General features: G+C 40.5%; 1 protein-coding gene and 1 long non-coding RNA gene across 3 annotated transcripts in view; one reads left to right on the top strand and one right to left on the bottom strand.

Moving 5' to 3' along the window:
- Positions 1-23,697, top strand: part of LOC308475436 — a 291,271-nt gene that overhangs the window by 203,906 nt on the left and 63,668 nt on the right. The gene's annotated exons all lie outside the window — the stretch shown is intronic.
- DYNC2H1 (dynein cytoplasmic 2 heavy chain 1) overlaps positions 1-23,697 on the bottom strand; it is a 151,244-nt gene that overhangs the window by 119,739 nt on the left and 7,808 nt on the right. For both annotated transcript variants that reach the window (XM_081001703.1, XM_081001704.1), the window contains exons 6-31: positions 23,376-23,608; positions 22,314-22,448; positions 22,102-22,215; positions 20,834-20,945; positions 20,301-20,425; positions 19,154-19,329; positions 17,710-17,905; positions 16,042-16,137; positions 14,859-14,999; positions 14,668-14,766; positions 14,081-14,220; positions 13,715-13,943; positions 11,620-11,747; positions 10,666-10,781; positions 9,992-10,119; positions 8,531-8,680; positions 6,916-7,121; positions 6,100-6,255; positions 5,896-6,010; positions 5,353-5,523; positions 3,147-3,529; positions 2,782-2,914; positions 2,111-2,228; positions 1,486-1,598; positions 1,278-1,397; positions 248-398 (exon numbers count right to left, since the gene is read on the bottom strand). In XM_081001703.1, the coding sequence (XP_080857829.1) occupies positions 248-398; positions 1,278-1,397; positions 1,486-1,598; positions 2,111-2,228; positions 2,782-2,914; positions 3,147-3,529; positions 5,353-5,523; positions 5,896-6,010; positions 6,100-6,255; positions 6,916-7,121; positions 8,531-8,680; positions 9,992-10,119; positions 10,666-10,781; positions 11,620-11,747; positions 13,715-13,943; positions 14,081-14,220; positions 14,668-14,766; positions 14,859-14,999; positions 16,042-16,137; positions 17,710-17,905; positions 19,154-19,329; positions 20,301-20,425; positions 20,834-20,945; positions 22,102-22,215; positions 22,314-22,448; positions 23,376-23,608 (3,984 nt within the window). The remainder of the gene's footprint in view (positions 1-247; positions 399-1,277; positions 1,398-1,485; positions 1,599-2,110; positions 2,229-2,781; positions 2,915-3,146; positions 3,530-5,352; positions 5,524-5,895; positions 6,011-6,099; positions 6,256-6,915; positions 7,122-8,530; positions 8,681-9,991; positions 10,120-10,665; positions 10,782-11,619; positions 11,748-13,714; positions 13,944-14,080; positions 14,221-14,667; positions 14,767-14,858; positions 15,000-16,041; positions 16,138-17,709; positions 17,906-19,153; positions 19,330-20,300; positions 20,426-20,833; positions 20,946-22,101; positions 22,216-22,313; positions 22,449-23,375; positions 23,609-23,697) is intronic.

Raw genomic sequence — 23,697 nt, 5'->3', positions numbered from 1 at the left:
TTGGAAGCCACCGTGATACCTTTGCAATATAGAGCAGTCAAAATGAAATACTGCACATTAATCGCATACAAAACAGTTCTGGATTACAGTCAAAATGGGTACAACCATACAAAATTACAGCCGTCATTCTGATTGTACAATTAGGGGGATAAAATTATTACTATAATTAGTAACAGCAAGTGTGCTTCAGTTATGAGAAAATAATTTCAAGCCTGGGGAAAAAAGCCATTGCAATCCTCTTTCATACCTGTATTGCCTGAATCTTCTGTATTGGTGTCTATGCTGGTGTAATGCTCCAATTTAGCCATCAGTTCTAATTCTAACTGTTGCAAATTACCTTCTTTGATTGCACATTCAACATCTTCTGTGAACTGAATTTGTTCAGCTAAACAAATAATCTATTGAGAAAACAATATTCATAAGCAAGAATGGATTTATATGTATACAGTGATAGATGCTTCAACAAATCTTACCACTTCATTCAGTGTTAAGCAAACTTCAAACCCATACTACTCCTCTGCTAAAACATACTAATAAGCAAAGAGCTCTTCAAGTAGCTGGTTAACAATCTAATGTATGTTTTTTTAAGAAGCAAATTGCATTGAGTTCAATGGGGCTTAGTTCCAGCTAAAGGGGACTAAGTCATTTTTTTTAAATGTATGGAAATAAAGGGTTATGTTTATTTGAAGACAGTAATAATCTGGAGGTTCAAAGAATAGATTGAGCTGCTATGCAACAGCTACAGGCTACAGGCACCATAAGTGACTGGTAAGAGTCACCCACCACTCAGCCTGGAGTAGATTGACTCAAACAGGCAGCTCTTGGCTGCAAGCTGTTGTAGCTCACTGCACCATTCACAGAAGCACTGGGAGTTGTTTGCAAAAACCAGGAGACTTCAATCCTGCCTAGGGTCTGCTGGGGTTCTGGGAACAGAAGGTAGCAACACAGTAAGTTTATGGTCATGCCCTTAACTTTTAGGTTTCCATTAAATATTATTTAAAGCCAGCCCAGATGAAGCTTCAGTTACTACTGGGCTTCTTAAAAATACAGTGTTCCAGCAAACAAACAAACAAAAGTGTTCCCACCTTTACCAGAGTTTTCTACCAAAACTGTGCCTGACCTTCAAAGATAAATGAATAAAATCCAGTACAACTATCTGTTAACCTCCGCCTGTTAGCTTTAATTCAAAGTGCACAAAAATATTATTCCTCCAAATGCAGTCTCTCCTTAAACAATTTTAATAACTACCATATTGCAAAAGAAGGAAGAAGAACTACCTGTGAGGGGAAAAGTGATGGATCAATTGAACCCTGAGTTCTTTTCCCAGCAGTTACGCAGTCACACAGTAACTGTTTCAATGTTTCTTTCATCACCGAAGAAAGTTTGTTTAGCCAAACCTAGCAAATAACATAAAAGGAAACATCACAAATCACACTTACTTCTCCCAGTTTGTGTTATTATTATGTTTGAAGTCTACTTTCTTACCTCAACATCATTTGATAGGAGGATTTTATTTTTTAAAGGTACAACTTCGCCTTCTAAAGATTTCATTGCAAGAATGTTTTTAAAGTCCTCATCAAAGCTCACACTGTGAATTCCTGTTAATTAACAGCATAATATTCAATTAATGAAGTATAATCTACTCCATGTTATTAGATTACAATAAAGCTTTTATACTACAGTACTATGTTTCATAAGAGAGGATTCAGTGTCTAAATAAATGTGCTCATAATTAATGACATAATTTTATTAAAAGGTTCATCATTGTTATATGCATGCATGCATAAATGACAAGACAATTATTATTTTTTAAAAGCAAGACTTCTGAAGAAAGATTTTCATCAGCCTTCTGTGGCTCAGGTGTTATACTTGAAGTATTTCCCAATTTTTCCATATCAAATGCTAAAAAGGAACTCTTTTTTTATTATTTGAAAGTGAAGATGATTGTAACTAAAGGTGCTTTGAAGGCTTCTATTGCCAGGAAACTAAGAACTGACTGCCAGCTGTTTCTAGATATATGCAGGTTTGTAAAACCCTTGCACACAACATTGTTTTATGCATGAATTGCTTCTCATGTGGCATCCTGAAGCAATGAAACGACTCAACTTACCAGCAAAAAGCTTCTTCAGGTGGGATTGAATAACTAAAGGATTGGTAGACTGTCCCAAGATTTCTAGAAGATCATCGTCCCCAATAAAATAGAATCTAGGAAATGCAGAGCGCTTTTCCTGTTTCAAAATAGATGAATTCATTCTGATTTTAATGCTAATATCATATTCCTCACTTTCTTACAAATGAAAATAGACATAGCTCTGTACTTTTAACTTTGCTATCCGTGCACCAAGGTATACTGGCCAAACAGCCCCACCCACTCTTATAGATTGCTGCAAGCACCTCTCTGCTTGTTATATGCTGCATTTATTTGATACGGCAATTGCCTCTCCTACACTGACAGGAGTTTATGTTAATAAAATACCCCAAACAATTTATTTTTAAATAATATATATCTAATAGAACCACGGAATATATCTAATTCCGTGCTGCCTGCTTTTCTGCATGCGCCCCTGCCCACGACATTCACCAGCCTGTAGCAACCAGGCTTGCTCAATCCTCACTGGGCTGTTTGGGTGTTTCGCTTTTGTTTTTTTGCCCTTTTAGGTTGCTTCTATTTTTCCCTACTTCTACAATCCTTGGGATGCACAAACACATTCTTTCGTGTTTCTCAGTGACCCTATTCTGACTCCATCTATGTCAGCTCACTATTAGATTAGAAATGTTTACCTCCAAGAATTCATTTAAGGATTTCTGACATCTCTGAAGCTGGTCAAGAATAGTGATCAAGGCATTTCTTATTCCTGCTCGAGCATTCAAGGATGTTATGCGGTTGTCAAGCTTGATATCTAACAATATTGATCTTTTAAAAGAACGGGGGGGGGGGGGGATATGTCATTATAATGTGAAAGGTCATAGATTAATTCCTAAATTATTGCTGAAGTTGCATCCATGTTATAAAACTATTAATTCTGTTCCTGGGCATGAAAACACATGAGATTAAAATAAGCTGTGCATACTTTTTTGCATTGTTTCATTCTGAAGAATGTTTTGAGATATTTTGATTGAAAGACATTGTGCAGCATAAAACTGACCTGAAGTCTTCATCGACTCTGTTGAAGCGGGCTTGCTCACGAGGTAAAGCTCCACGCCCAAAAATGGGTTCCAGATAGACCCACTTCCTCTGAATTTGATTTAAATTTTGAAGATACTCATCCAGCTCAGCAAGTTTCTTCTCCCAAACAAAAACTTTATCTTGAAAACCTTTGTAATATGGAGAGTCCTTGAGTGACTGGAGGAGGCAACGATTGTCACCAACCTGGTTGACAATGTCTTTCCAGTCCTTAATCAATTTAATCATCCGGCTCTGGCTGTCTTCATAATCCGTCAATGAAAAGACAGCTCCAATTCCCCACAGCTCGAGCTCACGCAGGGCTTCTCGGATTGTGACTTCGCCATGAGCCCGACTGTTCAAATCCTGTTTTCAGACACAAATCACATTCAAGCAAATGTTTTGACTCTCATTTCTACTACAGCCAAACTTAAAACAAAAAGAGATTCAGATAAATGACAAGTCATGAAATATAATTTGTTAATCAATACAAGTTTATCTTTTTAAAATCAAACACTATGGAGCTATCTACATGTGAATGATGATTTAAGGAACTAAATAAAAGGTTCTATGACAAACGCCTCCTTTTCATTCACACAACAGCCACTCCCATGAATCTTATGGAATCCACAATGCGGCTCTGAATAGCAGTTACTAAGAATCACAGATGAGCAGAATGCTGCTGTGCTGAACTTCTGCTTGCATTCTTCCTGCAGACATCTGAACTAGATGGGCCACTAGCCTGATCCAGCAGGATCTTATGTTCACACAGTGAGCCTCCTGTAACAATCTGGGAGAAACACGCTCCTCCACTTCTGTTCTATGCGGCCTAGGACCCACGTACCTACGAGACCGCCTCTCCTGTTATGCCCCGCGGAGGACCTTTAGGTCCACAAATGACAACATTTTGAAGGTCCCAAGTCGCAAGGTGGTTAGATTGGTCTCAACTAGGGCCAGGGCCTTTTCAGCACTGGCCCCAACTTGGTGGAACATTCTGTCACAAGAGACTAAGGCCCTGCGGGACTTGACATCTTTCCACAGGGCCTGCAAGACAGAGCTGTTCCGCCTGGCCTTTGGTTTGGACTCAGTCTGACCCTTATGTTTCCCTCTCCTTATGGTTTTGATCTATGGGCTATTATAAAATGAGGCTGCATTTTAAATTGTATTTTTAACCTGTAATTTAAATTGTTTTTTCCCCTATTATGTTTTTATTGTAATTTTACTGGTGTTAGCCGCCCTGAGCCCAGCTCTGGCCGGGGAGGGCGGGGTATAAATAGAAATATAATAATAATAATAATAATAATAATAATAATAATAATAATTCTATCACTCCACTCTCCTTCCACTAACTTAGGTGTCAGGAAATGATCTAAAGGAATCTGAAATCTGCTGCTCATCCTCCAGGCTGCAGTCACTCACACTCTCACACAACTAGAAAAACAGTGCCACAAAATAGGAGTGTGTACACACACACACACACACACACACACACCCCTGATCCAGGCAAAAGACAGGAAATTGCTGAGCTAGATGGACCAATGGCCTGACTTTGGATGGCCATTTGTCATAGGTGCTTTAGTTGAGATTCCTGCATTGCAAGGAGTTTGAACTAAATGATGCTCGGGATCCCTTCCATCTCTACAATTCTATGATTCTATGATCCAGAGAGTAAGGTAAGGTAAAGGTAAAGGTAAAGGTAAAGGACCCCTGGATGGTTAAGTCCAGTCAAAGGCGACTATGGGGTTGCGGCGCTCATCTTGGTTTCAGGCCAAGGGAGCCAAAGTTTGTCCACAGACAGCTTTCCGGGTCATGTGGCTGTTTACCTTCCTGCTGCAGAAGTACCAATTTATCTACCTGCACTGGCATGCTTTCGAACTGCTAGGTTGGCAGGAGCTGGGACAGAGCAACGGGAGCTCACCCTGTTGCGGGGATTCGAACCGCCAACCTTCTGACCGGCAAGGCCAAGAGGCTCAGTGGTTTAGACTACAGCGCATCCCTCTGATCCAGAGAAAGACCCACTGAGAATGAACTGTATTTCCCAGCTTTGGACACTAGAGAGCAACCTTGATCCACATGCCCTCCATTCAGCACCACAGAAGAATGGAAACTACAAAGAATGTTTTAATAGCCAAGTAACTGCTCCACATAATTTTCTGCTTCTCAGTACAACTTTGAAAAGTAATTCTTGCCTTCAGTTCTGCTGCTTTTTCCACGATGACATCAGCCACTTTTAGAAGGTCTCCAAACACCAAGTTCTCTAGACTAGTACCTTTGGGAAGACCAAGAATACGAAAGAGGTCCAGCCAATGATCTGGCGACAGATGTTCTCCTCTAACGTATTTCAAGACAGGAAGTGTCATCTTTGGCAATAAATAAATAAATAAATGTATATGTATGAGTCTACCTCGTTTTAATATATCCTTGTTACATTCAGACACATAACTAGATTATTCTTCTGAATACTTAACAGTTAAATCTGGAAAGGAGCTCAAAATTTATCTAACTTTCTACATGACAGAACAATTCCTTATCTTCCTGGGCTCCTTTTGTGAGAAAGGGTGGGTTAAAAATTAATTAATTAATATGAGATGCCTTCTTCTTGCACAACTATTGAATTTAACCTTCCATAAACACATATACATTTATATATAAAAACACCTCTCGTAAATTTTGTACAAATTATTCCAATACATCCTTTTTGCTTTCTTCCCCTTTTAAATTCAGCACCTTACTTTGTATGTGTCAACCTCTTTCTGCAACTTCACAGTCATTATAGTGTGTTCCTCAATCTTTCTCAGCCTGTCATGCCAGTTCAGTAAGAATTCTTCAAACAAGTAGGTCTTGCTTCTGCAAGGGAACACATGTCAAAGAAAGTTCACAATGGGTCAACTACTGTTATAACCAAGGAATGCCAGCTGTTCGAGAAAAAGACAGACCTGAATGTAATCCAGTCTTCATTGGCTTTTTCTTGAAAACCTTCATGGAATTGTTCATATAATGCCCAAATTTCTGCACAGCTCTCAATGTCTCTGCGTATTTCATCGGCTAAAGAGAAATCAGGCTCTTCTAACTCAAAGTGACAGCAGTCATTGCTGAAGGAAAAGAACATGGCAATGTTAAAATTGTATCCCAGATAAAATTTTATATCCCCCTCTTCCCTTAAAGAGCTCAGACTGGGCTAAATGGGGTTTCTGTCCACATGGCTTCAGCAATGCTGAAATATCAGCTGCTCTCAAACCATTAACTGGGCCATTTTATTTTTATTACATAACTAAAGTTCTCTAGGCAACAAGAGTATCCTGGCCAGGTGAACAATTTAAGGTTCTGCTAATGTGGATGTTTGCATTCACAATATATCTTTTACGCAAAGCTAAATAAAATTCAAGATCTTTCCATTCCAAAATCATCATAATTACCACATATATTGCCTTGCTATTTAAGCATTATAAGACAAAGAATTGACAATTTCAGGAAATGACACTTTATACATGGTTATATTTTGCTCATTATTGTCTAACTTGCTTTCAAAAATTGTATTTACAAGACTTTATTATTTTATTTATTATTTGTTTATATTTATTAAAACCTTCATCCGTAGATCTCAGGACGGTTCACAACATAAAAATACAAGATAAAAAACACAAAATGCATAATAACAAATACAAATCACTAACCCCACCACCCCCTCACCTGTCCTAGACCCCACTTCTAGGGTAATATTTATATTCATGCATATGGAGAAATAAACATACATTAACTTTTGTTTTGTGTTCTCAAGTTCATCAAACTCAATTTTCTTTTCCTTTATGGTCTCAGCACTCTTCTGCAGCAAATCATGATGACCTGTTTCGATTACATCATCCTTGGGTTTTAACTGGTCCCAGCGAGCTTTAAACTTCTCCAGCTCTTGAAAGTATGCATGAATACGTGACATCACATTACTTTTCATCACTTCAATCTAAAGAACAAAGAGTGAGGTTTAAAATGAAAATCTTACTACTTTCCTTGGAAAGCTTATACTAAAAGCAGACAGATGCTATCATTCTGCCTAACAGTGCATTACAGACATATTAGAGTAGCTATTATTCAAACTAGCATTGCCATATTTTATATTTCATAGAAAAGGAATTATGTAGATACACTTGTCACAGAGCCAACTCACGATAGTAAAATGTGGATTTGGTGGCAAAATCACATTTGGTGCTGTGCAGTGGGTCAAGTGGTCCTCAAAGAACATGTTATTGAAGCATCTGTGTTCACAGCTATAGGCTTTTATTAATAATATTTTTAGACTGTCTGATGTAAAGTCAACCTCTGGACATATTTTTCTGCCATGTAAAAATTCATGGGGGGTCCCAAACAACATTCCCTCCCCACTTCCTCTCTTCAGCTGTCCTTGCTCCAAAATCCTGTTGCAAAACATGTTGAGCAGTCCAGAACACTCTACAGTGGTTGTGGAATGGCTTGGCTCCCAAACACCGCAAACCCAGAAGTAAGTGTTCTGGTTTGCGAACGTTTTTTGGAAGCCGAACATCCGATGCGGCTTCCGTGGCTTCCAATTGGCTGCAGGAGCTTCCTGTACTCAATCAGAAGCCATGCCTTGGTTTTCAAACAGTTCCAGGAGTCAAACAGACTCCCGGAATAGATTATGTTTGACAACTAAGATACCACAGTACTGGCAAAAGCATTATGGCCCTCTAAACCAAAGTTACACTGTCAGAGGGGTCGGGAACTGAAGGCCTGAGGACCAAATACAGACCTCCAGGCCTCTCTATCTGGCCCCTGCAACTCTCTCTACAGCTCTGCTTCACATGCAGAGCACTTTTGCCTGGCTTGAACGTGTCCTTGAATGTTATACCAGTTGCTGGGAATCACAGATTGGAAAAACGTTGTGCCCAGCTTGCTGGCTTCCCACAGGCATCTGGTTGGCTACTGTGAAAACAGGATGCTAGACTAGATCATAGCTGTCAACTTTTCCCTTTTCTTATGAGGAATCCTATTCGGAATAAGGGAATTTCCCTTTAAAAAAGGGAAACACTGACAGCTATGGACTAGATGGGCCACTGGCCTGATCCAGCAGGCTATTCTGTTAACAACTCTTGCTTGATGAAGACTAGAGGAGGGCTGCAGGAAATAGTCTAATGTACACAGGTAAAATTTACACGTGTTGCTCTCCCCACTTTTGCCTCCAGTCCCTGCCCGCTATTGGCATGTGGCCCCCAGAAAGTTGCCCCCAAGGAAATACTGCCCTCAAGCTGAAAAATGGTCCCATCCCTACATGATCACCTGACAGAATCAAAAGATGTTCATGCACAACTGAAAAAGGTAAGTCAAAGGGGGGAACGTTTACAATTCACCCCAAATCACCTGCTCTCTTATCATAAGCTGATGACTTTCCATCATTAATTCAAATTTATCCCACGTAGCTCTCAGGTTGCCAATGGTTTCAATGCCCCCACCAGCCACAGTTCGCAGAAGTTTGTTTTTACCTTCTGCTTCTTGAAAGAGACGGAAGATCTAAACAAAGAGGTTTTTTAATTAGTAAAATTGTCAATGCCAACGTATTTGTTTATGCCAGTAAATGCTACAACATTAACCTTTGTTTTAGATTTATTCAAACTGCAATAAATTGCCCCCAACAGTTAAGTTTCTTTATTTTTCTTTATATTGAGCAAGACTTTGGGTACAATTGTCATTCAGGCACAGATATGGCAGCTTAAGTCTCTCACTCTGGCTGAACAGGGCACCAGTTTGCTGATCCTGGTGGATCTCAGGTCAGTGTAGGTCCTGAAAAGGCGAAGGCTCCAGGTGAGTGATGGGAAAGGGACAGGAATGGGGGGGTGCCTTATACTAGGTGCTAAACCAATTCACCCCTTCATGTATCACTGCCTTGCCGTGGCGAAGGGGCTTGAATAACTCAGAGAAGCTATGAACTATGCCGAGCAGGGCACCCAAGATGGACAGGTCATAGTGGAGAGTTTGGACCAAACGTGATCCACCTGGAGCAGGAACCGGCAAGCCACTCCAGTATCCCTGCCAAGAAAACTCCATGGATAAAGGCAACAAGGATATAAAAGTTATGATGCTGGAAGATGAGCCCCTCAGGTCGGAAGGCGTCCAACAAGCTACCAGCATGAGTTTGACCAAACTGCGGGAGGCGGTGGAAGACAGGAGTGCCTGGCGTGCTCTGGTCCATGGGGTCACGAAGAGTCGGACACGACTAAACAACAACAAAACCAATTCAGCTTGGTAACATGATCTGGCAACCTGGCATAAGTTCCACCAGCAAAAAGGGTGCTGTTAAGTCAAGCCACACAATGAAATCAATGGAGTGGCCCTCATAAAACAGGCCCAGGCTCACCCAGCAGTCCCACTCCCCACACAAATGACACTGCGAAAACACCACTCTTTTTAAACCACAAACAAGCACAGAAAAAAACTCTCAGCATGAAGGCAGAAGTAAAAACTGGTAGGGGCTGGCCAGGTGACAGCAGAAATCTCTTATTCAACTGAAATCCTGCCTGCAAGCACTAGATGGCGCTCACCCCACCTGAGATACTCATTCACTCAAAGGACAATAGACCTGTAATCACATCCCATATCCCCTACCTGACCAGGCACCTCCATTTGGTCAGGGAACAAGAGCCTGATGTTTGCGTCCTTGACCAAGCAGAGCATGGAGAACTGTACAGGGATATGAAAGGTCTCCCATTCACCATGACCACTTGGCATGTTGAACACCCATATGCATTGCCAGGAGAGGGTCTGCTGTATCCTACAACGACCCCCTCTGTGCAGGGGAGACTTGGTAGTACAGAAAAAAATTACCTCTTCTTTTTTGTCCTTTAGGTTTTTATATTTTAAATTATCTTCTGTTATTTCATCTACAGTTTGGGGCCTTGCTATCAAGGTTTTCATGGCATCATTGAGAAATGAAGAAATATCATGTAGATGACCTAAACAAAGGAAAATAGAAAACAAAAGTTTTGGTTTAACACAACACAAATGGTACAGCAGGGGAAAGTCTTTTCTTTCTTTCCTCCCACAAGGAAAACAGCATAAGCAACCGGACAAAAGCATCGTACTGGATTTTAACAGTTTTTAAAAACTGGGGCTGTAACTAGACATAACGCACAGCCCTTAATAACAGTACAACCCAAAACAGTTTAATTGGTGAAATATCACTTAAGAATGCTTAGTCCCACTGCAGTTAATAGTACTTAATGAGCAGCAAAAGATGAATGTGGGATAAGACTGTTTAATATGCAAAATCATTGCTCTTATCATGAAAGGTTATTATGGATGATGCAACCAAGTGCACAAATGTTACTTTTCAAAAGCCAGGCCAGCACGCCCACCAGAGTCACTATATGTCACAACATATCTGATAACTAAAATAATGCTATGCAAGGTAACTGTTTTTCACAGAGGGAGCAGGAGTGAACAATTTATTGCTATTTTCTAAAACTTTAGCAAGAACGTTTCTCTCTTTTGAGCATTACCTTGTATGGACTTTCTCAAAGACATCACGAGAACATCATACAACTTCTGGATAAGATCATCAATCATAGACTTCACAGGGTTGCAATTCACTATTATGCAATCGACCTTCACAGTGCTTCAAGAATTAAGACAACCAATTATATAATAATATAGAATACAGAGTTTAAAATAAACTTTAAACTGTACAGATTTGAAATATGGTCCATTTGTAACAACAAACCATGGGCTGTCATTATAAGCATGAGCCTGAACAAACTTTTGACTCTTCTCCCACACCTCCACCATCTCTTTCACATTCAAGAAGAGATTACTGAAAGCTTCTCGCATTGCTTATGAATAAATATGGTTTAATAGCTTGGTTTATTAATTAACCACAATTAGGAGAAACTAAAGTCTCTCATATTTGACTATAACAAGAAACTAGTTTATCTGAAAGCTCTTCTCATGCATGAGGGCAAAGGAGTGCAGAACATGCAAATTCAAATTCAGGGGAATGAGTGCTGATAACATTCATGTGCATCCCCAAGTTGTTCAGCTTTTTGGGACACCAGAAGGCTGCCCCACATTGCTCTACATCAGACACTCCAATCATTCAATTTGTGGTTTAACTCTTTTTAGAGAGGTTTTGACTAGACTGACCTGGCATTAGCTTCTCTGATTTTCAATTTATCATGAGACTCAGTTCAAGATGCTGGTTTTAATCACTATAGCCCTAAACATCCTGTGACTAAATTATCTCAATAAGTACTTCCCTGCATGAGTATGCCTAATAACTTTGATCTGTTCCACGTCCACTCACACTAAAAATTACCCCAAATGAGATTCCTCCACCTCCCAGTTTCCACTGACAGATTATTCAGGCATAAAATGAATTTGCTCATACAGTCCATGCTATCAAAACTAACACATGCAGGAACTTATTACTCATTTATAGTTCTTCCAGGGTACAATACCTTGGAAGGCGCTCCACTTCTTTTCCTCGCACTTTTAGGGCTTTGAAATTTTTTTCCCAGTCCTGTTCATTGAAAAGATGATTCTCCACCAGAGCTTCCATATCGACTTGTCCAATTATAACCCACTCCTTTGCCGTAGCATCCATATTTTTATAACAGAGAAGATGAAAGGTCTTTTGTGTAAGATACTCAACATATTTTTAAAAACAAAATGCTAATTTTCTAAACAGGCAAACAAAGCATGACTCAAATGACTCTGATGAAGTCGGTTCTTACCTACATGAACCCTTGACATCATAAATCAAAGCACAATCCCATCTTTGCATACCAGAAACTGTAGGTATACACTCCCTGCAGTTTCACTGTCCATAATGGCATCTCATGCTAGGTAGAGGAGGTACACTGTTTATTTAAATGGCCACACATTCATGAGGCCAAAAAATGAGAAGGAACTGCAGGACTCCAAAGGCCTCTGTGTTTGCAAGTCTCAGATCACTGTCCTACCATCTACCTGGACATTTCAGAAATCTTACAGCCTGTCTACACACACAGTGCATACCTGGCCCTTAAAGCCACCTCTGGTGAACTACCGTATTTTTTGCCCTATAGGACGCACTTTTTCCCCTCCAAAAATGAAGGGGAAATGTGTGTGCATCCTATGGGGCGAATGCAGGCTTTCGCTGAAGCCTGGAGAGCGAGAGGGGTTGGTGCGCACCGACCCCTCTCGCTCTCCAGGCTTCAGGAAGCTATCCGCAAGCCTTGGGAGCCTGCGGGAGTTCCCACCGGGCTCCCTAGGCTTGCGGATAGCAGCCTGCATCCCGAAATCCGGGGCGCGCAACAGATCGCGCCCCGGGCTTCGCGCAGCTCTCCGCAAGCCATGGGAGCCCGGCGCGACTTCGCGCTGCGCTCCCACAGCTTGCGGAGAGCTGCCTGCATGCCGAAGCCTGGGGCACGCTGAGCTCAGGCTTCCCCCACCCCAGCCCCGCGGCTGGGGGGGGAAATAATTTTTTTCCCCTTTATTCCCCCTCCCAAAAAAACTAGGTGCGCCCTATGGGCCGGTGCACCCTATGGGGCGAAAAACACGGTAATCATTTTAAACACAATAGCTGAGACTGACATGTTCCAGCTGTTTCTTAAGCAGCTGGTCATGCAACGATGTCCACATTCCTACAGCTTCTTTTCAAATTCCTCCTCCAAAACTCTACACTTAAGGTCAGACAGCTGATCCAAAAGAAAATTCTGAAAGAACTCTAGTTCACAAGTGCTGACATTCAAATTAAGTGCCTTGTAGGATTGAAGCTCGCAACCAAAGTTCCTTTATACACCATATTTGCACTGCTTCAGCCAAATCCGACTGGTTAGCATGTCCTAGCCACACTTAAGAACCTTCTACTAAACATTTGTTGAATATTTGTGGGCAATCCATCTCTAATAATCATAAAATTTGAACAGCAATTATTATATTTCATATTTGATATATAGAACAAAAGGCTGCAGTTCTAAGCAAATTTACAAATAACTCCCATTGATCTTAGTGGAACTTACAGTGGTACCTCGGGTTACATACGCTTCAGGTTACATACGCTTCAGGTTACAGACTCCGCTAACCCAGAAATAGTACCTCGGGTTAAGAACTTTGCTTCAGGATGAGAACAAAAATTGTGCTCCGGCAGCGCCGCAGCAGCGGAAGGCCCCATTAGCTAAAGTGCTGCTTCAGGTTAAGAACAGTTTCAGGTTAAGAACGGACCTCCAGAATGAATTAAGTACATAACCTGCGGTACCACTGTATATCTGAGTAAGTAAGTTCAAGCAAATAGCAGATGTGCATCAATTAGCATGCAGCAGCCATATGCTAGGAAGACACAGCCAATCAGCACACTCTAGTGCATGCCCTTAAGAGATGCATTTCTAATCTATATACCTTACATGTTTATTGCAAGCAATATAAATACATGACCTGCAACAAATGTGATTGCAACATGAAGTGAAGAAGCACTCAGGTGCTTGACTAAGCAGAATGGAATATAAATGAAGGTTAAGCTGCTTCTAAGCCCATGTTTAAAAGCCCTTGAAGCAAATGCAACTATTTCTGCACCTTAAATTGGTCCGCAACTTCTGCCAATCTTCGGAACAAGTCTTCCGCTTTACTGAAAGTGGTGAGAAATCCACTTGCGTTTCTTTCAGTCATGACAGAAAAAATGCACTCCTCATCAGTTTCACTCACGCCCCTAAATTGGTTTGGAATAGATATGAATCTCTTCATTTCTCTATAATATCTTGCTCGTACTTCTTCAAAAGGAGGTTTAAACTGTATTCTTCCTTGTCTGAAAAAAATGTTTTTAAAATACATTAGCGATTAGAATCACATACCATGGACCAGCCAGGTTGCAATTACTATATTAGTAGGTATGGAAATGTACGTATTGTTGTTGATTTTGCTAATTGAAAGAAATAAACTTACTTGTAAGTTAGATCAATGTTTATTTCTGGTAAATTTTCATTGAGTGCTTCCAAACCCATTTGATACTGATGCTCCAGAGCTTTATACAATTGATGGTTCCAGTGCAGCCTCCATGCTTTCATGTCACGTGCAAGGAAACCCTATCATTTGACAATATTAGAACACAGTCAAAGGTTAAGAAGTCCTAACCATAGAAGCCGTTCACCATGAGAACTAATTGACTCAGAAAACTGCCTAGAAACCAGATTATCCCGGCAACTAAAAGGATTTGGTATCTATGGTATATCTTACAGTACAGCAGAGAGTTGAACTAATCCCTCTGGCTTATCTAGTTTTTGAATCTTCCCAGGAACTGTAAGGAAAGTTATGTGTGATAATGCCTTGGTTCAGGCCAGTCAGTGAGTTGCAAAGCAAGCAGGATTCTCAACAATGAACCTAGTCTATTTCCAAATGTATCCATATTCTTGATGAACTGACAGCTTTCAACAAACATTTTGTACAAAAAGTTCCGCACGTTCACCCATAAATACATGTGTATTTATTTTTACTTAAATAGTAGTGGCAGTTAAGTAAGATTGTAACCATGCCTGTGACTCAAGGTTGGAAAACACCCCTCGGAGTTCCTGCAAGCCATCTTTCCAGCGCTGCTGTTGCCGAAGCAGATCTATGTTCATGAGCCCAACAACCTATCAAGAAGAATTCAAAACATACTAAATGTGGTCATCAATCAAGTGGAAGGAAATAATAAAGCAAATTAATATATGCCAGTCAAGCATACCTTTTCTGTGAAATTAGTATGCCATTTCCTTAATTTTCTGTTTTCAGTAGCAAGCCGTTCTGCTGCAATTTGAAGCTTCTTGATATATGCTTCAAGCTCTTTAGGATTATCCCATGTTATCTGTCCCTCTGCTTTTGAATGCTATCAAAGAAAGGAAGCGCATGCAAATGAAGAAGTAGAAATATTTACTTGTTTGTTCATAAAAGGGAGAGCTGCCACTGCTCAAGGCAAATAAAATTACTCTCAATTGAGTTCCTGTTAGCTGCTGCTAGAAAAAACATTCCCTGTCCTCTCATGTGCCAATGCAATTGCTGCTCCACAGAGAAATAAGAGGAGAAACAGACACAGGGGATTATCATTTTTACCATGAAATTGTAACTGGGCTATCTGCACAGATGATGATCAAAGCTGTGTAAGTATAATACTGCTGTAGTCTGGCTATACACATGACATACATAAATGAAAACATGAAACTGGCAAGTTTCCCTCTTTACCACTGCAATTCTGCTACAGTTTCAAAGCTTTATGAATAACACTCACAACCACCTTATCAATGTCACTGTTCTGCCTTGACACTGTAGTAGGACCCCTTTATAGTTTCAACTCCAGGACTCCATAATAGATGGATAGCATATATGAGCATGCAGTTATGGAGGGAAGGGGCATATAATTGATATTAAAATATCACCAAGCATGTCATCTCCAAAGGAGTTTTAAAACACCAGGACAACAATGGGTAAATGTGAATAGGATAGCAGTCCCAGTAAATAAAGCAGACATGACTGGAAACCGAGTAAGATGTCCACTAACAGAAGCTTAAATATTTGCAGTGACTGACATAGAGCAAATAGGGGTTAATCCATTTTGGGATAACTTGCTCCAGTGAAGGAGAATTGCTGCTCAAGTCCACTTTCCCTAACAATGGCTTTCAGAGGAAAACAAACTGGTGTAAATACGTATGTTTCAAACAACATGATTACTACAACAAAGGCATTTATTTCCTACTCTACGTCTTCTGAAATTCCATGCAAAACATCAATACCCATGGACATGAAGAGATGTAATCAGACATACTGAACAATAACGGCCAAAAGACAGACAGCACAGGAAATATACAAAACAGGAAATATACAAGACAGCTTCCGTGAATAATAAAATATTGAAACAATAAAAATTATATTACTTTAATTATCTGTTCAAATGCTAAAGCAGACTGTAGCATCATTGGCTTCTGACTTGGAATCATCTGCTGATCAATACTGTTGTAAAAATGTGCCACCTATAAAAACAAAGCATATGAAGTCTGTTATGCATAAGCACCACTTCTAAATTTAAATGTATTTTTCTCTGTTTATTCTTTAGAATAGTGTTTCCATTTCATTTAAACAGAAAAGCAACTCATAGTGCAAGCATATGCATGTTTAACCACAGGTTAAGTCTTACTGTATTCAAGGGGGCTTGCTCCAAGGTAAGTGTGCACAAGATTGCAACGTCAATCTAACGACTTGAAAGACCATGAGACTCAGATACAATGGCCACATATATATCCCCTTCCTTATTGCTTCTACCATATCTAAACTAGATAAACATTTACAGCTAATACTCTACAATAAGTGTGTGAAATGTTAGCTTCAATCACAAGACACCAGCATACATTCTGCCACTATTTATTACTAAGCCATTTGCCCTTGCTTATAAAAATCAGTCAGACAATCCTCAAAATTGTCTGTGTCCAGGATATGCTCAGACTTTTTAATTTATTTACTTGCACTAGGGAGAGCCAAATCACTTGAGTCTATTATAACATTACACTGAATGGTTTGGGCACAAGAGGGCAGCATAACCCATCACACCATGTGTTCATCACCTTCGGAGAAAAGATGTTTTCAAACTTTCTATCTCCATGGTGCTCTCTTTCATCCATCCTCTCTGCGTCTTTCATATTCTTCTTCCTACTATAACAACTTCCTTCTCTTATCCCCTTCCTCTCTGTCCTCACTTCATTTTTATTTATTTATTTTTAAATATTAACTTTTATCTTTCAAATTTCCTTCAGTGCCTCCTCTGGTCCTTTCTCTGAAGAAGAGAGACCATTCCCCTGCAATCTTCCCTGTCCCCCAACCACATTTACTCAGTTCCATCTTTTCTCCCCACCCACCTTGCCACACACACACACACATACACTCTTGCCCAAAACCAGGCTGTTCTGACAGACAGCAGATAGCTGTTGCTGCAGAATTAGTCAACAGAAGACCAGGCGGGTAAAAGGGAGCACTAGTTTGTGTGACAGGAGCAGAAGGCACAGCAGAAATCCGTGGCTCTTGTCCTGTTCCTGTCCATCCATCCTTTTTGCCCTCTCCCTCCACTTCCCATTATTTCTCTCAGATTTAATTTCTCCATCATCTGTTTCCTGTCTTTCTTTTCTTCTCATCCCTCCAAACTTCCACGCTACAGCCTCACTCTCTAACCACCTGCCGCACATGACTATGTACTTAGCATTCAGGGAATCAAAAGGCTGCAGCACTACCAGCGGGAAGGGCAGGCAACAGAGGATGCAGTGAGCACTGAAGACCACCATTTGACAAATATTACTGTAATTTACATCAAGCACATCTATGTTTGGGTGCAAAGTTTAGTTCAAATTCCACCATACCCTTTGTTTCAGAACTAGATACAATTTCAACACCTTTTGGGGCTGAACTTACTCCTTACTCTGTACTCTCATAAAATATATTCTAACAGAAGCAGATACTCAAGGTAAATTTATCATGAGACCCATCCTAGATAGAACCAATCCATTCAGATTGACAGTGCACAGTAGAGTCAGAACTTCTAGCTTGTGTTATCATACCTGCTTGAGAATAACTGCTTGTTTGCAGAATTTTTGTGCTGTGCTTGAAGTTTGCTGTATTTTGGCAGGAATAACAAAGCCAAGCGCAGACAGTTGACGCACTTCTCTTAGGAGCACCACCAAGCGATCCGAATAATGTATTTTTAATGCTCCATCAGAGTGATCAAGTTCCATAACAGGACTGCTGGCCTGTAAGCTAAACCAAAACATTTCCATTACTAGACATTATTTTTCAGTAGCAATATAGTCTGCACTATAAACTGGAATGTAGGGGCTGAACTGGCTATCACCTATGCCAGCTGTTTCCATTCTAAGCCACAGCTATAATAAAGGCATAAAATATACTGCACAAGCCAAACATTTTTACCGCTGCTACCTCCTCTTCTGGTTGGAAGGATTAAGAAACTGCCGCAGTCGTGGTTTCCTTATTTCACATAGGCACTTGAGAATGCAGGCAGCTATTCTGCTTCCTCCCTTTTTGGCAGCCCTTTATGGATGTCCAGCTACTCTGCCTACGTCACCACCCCCACCTTATTTCTCTCTAACATGCAACAAAGCAACTAGGATCCCAACCCTCTCATGTTGAGCAGGGTTACCACGCATGGAAGAAGCAGTGAAGCCTCTTCTCCTTTGTGGATCTCACCTAGCGTCTCTGCAGCTGCCATCTGTTAACCCTTCCCTTCATGAGGAGCTGGTGGTAGAGGCAGTCAGGTGAGTGAGAATGAATTTGTGTGAGAACTTGCACTTCCTCTCACTACTCAGAGCACTGGGAAAGAGGCAGCCCGTAATGAGGAAAGCGGTGAAAGCAGCTACAGCTTTTTCAGTGGAAGCGATGGAATGCATCCACTCATCATTTGTGTTTCACACACCTTTCTACTGAAGGAGGCTCACTCCTCTCCTCAATGAAGGAACAGAAGCCACACTGCTTTTTTGCTCCTTTCTTTGCTAGGCACATTCAAGGGAGTGCAAGTTCACGTCAGTTTAATGTCCCCTACAACAAGCTACTGGAGTGAAGGTCTTCAAACTCTTCCTCATGGCGGAGGAGGGTCCATGAGCAAAACAGATGGAGTCATTGCACTGTTCTCAATGCTGAGCAACATTGCCATTCCCCCTGTTAAGCCATTACTTCCTACTCTACAACTTAATAGCTCATTTCAGAAGAAGAACCTCATGCAAGAAGCACAAGAAGTGAGAAGTAAGAAGCAAAATTAGTTTTCGCATCTGCAATTTGCATGGACACCCACAACAGTTGTAAATCGTTCTGGAAAAGTTCTGCCGTCATGATCTGGGTTCTTTAGTCCTCTAGAGAGATGCTTTAGATCTTTTTTTAAAATGCACCTGCTTGACTCAAACCTTATCCTACTAAAATGCTTAACTACAGTTCTAGAGTTGCTCTTAGAATCACAGCATTGAAGAGTCTGAAGGCAATTTTTTTTACACTTACCAAAGACCAGACTTGGGGTTTGACAACCCTGCCTGAATGTCCCTGGACCAATAATCAAATTGTTCCTGTTCATATACTTTAAAATGTTCTAGAAGATCATCTGCAGTTCGTCGGAAATTGTGAAATCCAGACAGGTCTGAAAGAAGGGCCTCTGCGATCTTAATGGCATCATCTACCTTGAATGTTCAAAGATTGGAAGTTTAGCATGTAGTTTAGCATGTAGACAATAATTTATTATTCAGAATATCAGACTACAGACTGCCTAAACCTGCTCAAACTATCAGGTTCCCTTACACTTGTGGAGAGCTGTGCACCTACATTTTCTCTCACAGAGCACAATCTAGATTGTGTTCTATATGAGACTTGAAATAATGTAACCACCACTGGAGTACCTAGCCGTTTTCAGTAAGAGGGTCACACCGACCCATGGTCAACCCTCCAGGAGACGAATGTCACAATGTAAAAGTCAGTGTAGCCAATTTTAAGAAGTGTGCATATGTTGTGAATCGATGGGTCACAAAAAAGGGGGGCATCACAGAATCACAGCAAGGGGCTCACAAGAGTGGTTAGTACATAAATATATATAGAAAGACCTTTTTTTAATAAAAAAAGGGTATGAATATTGAAAGCCCACAATAAATAATTTTTGGTACTACTGTATCGCAGCAGGGTACCTAGAGAAGCAAGCAGTAAAAATAAATACATAATTTTTAAAAGGGGACTTTGGCAATAGTTTATTGTACTGAGGAACCCACAACAGCAGTTTTTTTAAAAAAGAACAAAATAATCTATTTGGACCCTCCAGACCATAAAATAACCTGTAGATGCCATCTGATGGGGGTGTGGAGGAGAGCCTATTCCCTTATGGAATACTCTCCCTGTTACTTGGATTAACAGGGATCAAGATGGCAGCAACTATGGAGTGTTTTGGATGACTATTTAAGATAGATAGATAGATAGATAGATAGATAGATAGATAGATAGATGTACAGGTATCTCACGATCCTTGGTACTGGCTCTTTGATTCTCTGGTTACAGTGGTGATATTTAGTGCCAAATACTGAGTTGAATTGGGTATTTTTGTATTTTTATGTTATTGTGAATTTCTATGTATTTATTTAATCTGCTTAATTATTTTAACTGGTACCTTTAATTCTAGCTGGCGCACCCAAACAATATTATTCACAACTTCAGAAAGATTTTTGCCAGCAAGTGGTCCTGATGCTTCACCAGGAGTACCATGGCATCGTGCCTCAAAATCTGTTTGATAATCTGTATAACAGTAAAAAGCAAATTGTTAGTGAATATTACTGACAGCTCTAGAATCACTGAACTTCTTCTCCTTGTGCCCAGCTTAAAAAGGCTTGAGTTTGACTAACATTTTGATAAAGTTCTATACTGGTATATCCTAGCTTCTGCTGAATTTGTTAAACTGCAAGATTTAATTATGAATATGCATTCTTTTCATAAAATTTCAATCCTGATTTTCTCACCATGTGATCTTTCACTCATAACCTTTTAAATCTACTCCTCATCTCCAAGCAGATTTCAGTGTGGGTTACATCATGAAACATGCAATTAGATTTATCCCAATTGAAAAACAAACATGATACATTATGAACAACCAAACCTTACACTATTTCAATGCATATTTTCAAAAGTAACAATTGCATTTCTTACCTTTGACCGAGTCCTGTAGTTTCGCCAGCAAAGTTTCTCTTTCTAAAATCAGTTCTTTGCTTATGCTTGGGCGTCTTACTAACTCCTTGTATTTCTGAAATGCTTGAAGAAGCTAGAAATATACATTTAAAAAATTGCTACTAAACCAAATGCAATGGATCATCATGGACTGGTGTTCATTAACGATTATATTTTTAATTGGTAGTGGACACCATAACCCATGACTGATCTGGAGGCTTCCCACCCAACACCCAGAGAATGTTGAACACACCCAGCATAGCAGCTTGACTTTTCAATACATACTTCAGCTTTGTAGCTAATTAGTGAGCCCCTAAATAAAACCAGGGAATGGTTTATCTAGAGCAGGGGTGATGCATGTGCAGCCCACATGCAGCCAGTGAATTCACTTCCAATGGCCTGGCAGCCCTCCCAGAACCAGTTCTTGTCCTCACTTACTTGCAAAGGCTTCTCTTCTCCCTCTCAAGTGGCACCAAGCACAGACAGGAACATGTCTTCCTGTATGCTAAGACCTAGCAAGTGCACTGTGCCGGGGGCAGGAGAAGTGCCTTTGTAAATAAGGGAGGGGATTTGCTCTTCATCACAGAGCTGGGCTGGGAGGGAAAGTCCCTCTCCTCCTATCCCAGCAGTACAATGAGGAGAAAATATTGCCTCTTCATTGTCAGGTATCTGTGTGTAAAGGCAAAAGTAAAGGGACCCTTGACCGTTAGGTCCAGTCGTGGCCGACTCTGGGGTTGCGGCGCTCATCTTGCTTTATTGGCCGAGGAAGCCGGCGTACAGCTTCTGGGTCATGTGGCCAGCATGACTAAGCTGCTTCTGGCGAACCACAGCAGCGCACAGAAACACTGTTTACCTTCCCGCCGGAGCGGTACCTATTTATCTACTTGCACTTTGACGTGCTTTCGAACTGCTAGGTTGGCAGGAGCAGGGACCAAGCAACGGGAGCTCACCCCATCGCAGGGATTCAAACCGCCGACCTTCTGATCGGCAAGTCCTAGGCTCTGTGGTTTAACCCACAGCGCCACCCGCGTCCCCTCTGTTTGTGTGTACAGGCATGCATATATGTTTGCTGTGCTTCCCCACTACTGCCATGCAGCACTCAAGAGAGGTGGCTGACTTTCAATGTGGCCCACAAGGCAAAAAAGGTCAGCCGCCACCCCCTAATCCAGAAGCTTGAAGCATCCATTATTTCTAGCAGGTATTTCTTTAAATGCCTAGTTATGCCATTTTTTTGTTGTTTTTTAAAATACCTGTTGTGGACTGTCTTGAATTTCTGAAATAAATGTTTTCAATTTGCTTGCTATTTTTTGTTCTGCAGGAGAAATAATCCTTTCATATTGGCATACTGCTGCTTTCCATAAAGGCTAGGGAAAAAGAACACCCATTTAGTTGGGGACATTTTCATCAAAACTATCAAATACAATCTAAAGGGGGTGTAACAATAAGATGTAAGTGTGAATACCTCTGTATAAGGATTATAGTGCACAGGATTCAAACCAGCAAAGGGCTCAAAGACCTGGGCAAGGTGCAGTGCTTGCTGTTCACCAGTTGGCAAAAAATATGTAAGTTTCTCATGAAGCGTTCTAATAGTTAGCACCTATACAAGAAAAGGAATATTTTAACTATATATATGAACCCCTCACCTGCAACAGGTTATCAACTAACAAAACTGCATGCAACAAATCCTAGAGGCAATAAAAGAGCATTTTAAAACCTTCTCTTAAAAATTATCAACAAAGCATTCAATCTAGTGAAAATTACATTAACCCATTATCATATTAACATTTAGATTTGTGATCATATCTATAATTAGAATAATTTATTATAATTAATGTTGCATTATCTGAAGTAATAAATACAACAACACATCACTGAGGCCAGGAGTAAACTTTTTAATGGGAATTCCATAAGAGAATAGAACTCTCAATAATACAGTTTTGACCCCAAAAAAATCCTAGGAATTGACCATATGAAGCTCCTTTATACTGAGACAGATCATTGATGTTATTAACCCAATATTGTCTATTTTGACCAACAGCAGCTTGGTCTCGCAGCCGCACTAGAGATCCAATCAGCATCCATGATTATCTCCCTTACCTGCTTAAATATTGCAACAGTGCTGGAAAGGATTAACCTTTTCCTCCTCACAGCACCACCTTAATTTATTGATGAAAATCACCCCAAATATGAAGTTTCTACTGCCCCCTTTAGAGAAACTCAAACATGGAAAGGGTTTAAAAAAGTGTTTCTCCCCACCCCCACCCTTCAGCATCAGGGTTCCAGTCTGAATAAGGTCCCCTGCAGCAGCTTTTTGCAAAAATAGAGATGCAACTCACGGATCTCCATCATTCATCAAGTTGCTTGATGCTCAAACATAAGTCTTTATTAGAACCTGCTCCAAGATGCCTGGGACTGAACTTTGCTCTATCATTAAGCTATGGGCCCTCCCCAATAGAATGCATTATGTTTAAAAGCTTCAACTCTTCCCCCTCACCCTAAAAGAGAAAATAAAGCAAACTGATACCTCTTCAAGTCGTTTACCAAGCTTCCCTAGCATTTCAGGAACGTATTTCTCATCTTGCCATACATGTGGGGTATAACGCTGCCAAAGCTGCCCAGTAAGGTGATCACAGGCTGCTACCCATTGTTCACAAATCATGATGCCAGCCTTTAGATTTTCTTTCACAATGTGGAAGGAATCTTCCCATAGATTTAACGTTCCTAGTTTCTTCTGAACAAATCTTCCAAGAGAGCCAGCTGAAATCACATACAGATAGTGCAAAATTACTTACCAGCGCTGTACCTTCTCTAGCTGAAAGAAATGTTCCCCATCACTACTTATGGCT

The sequence above is a fragment of the Podarcis pityusensis genome (assembly GCF_964106645.2).
Source record: "Podarcis pityusensis genome assembly, chromosome: 4".
NCBI classification, from domain to species: domain Eukaryota; kingdom Metazoa; phylum Chordata; class Lepidosauria; order Squamata; family Lacertidae; genus Podarcis; species Podarcis pityusensis.
The sequence above is the reverse complement of the archived record's forward strand: the minus strand, read 5'-3'. Positions and strand labels throughout refer to the sequence as shown.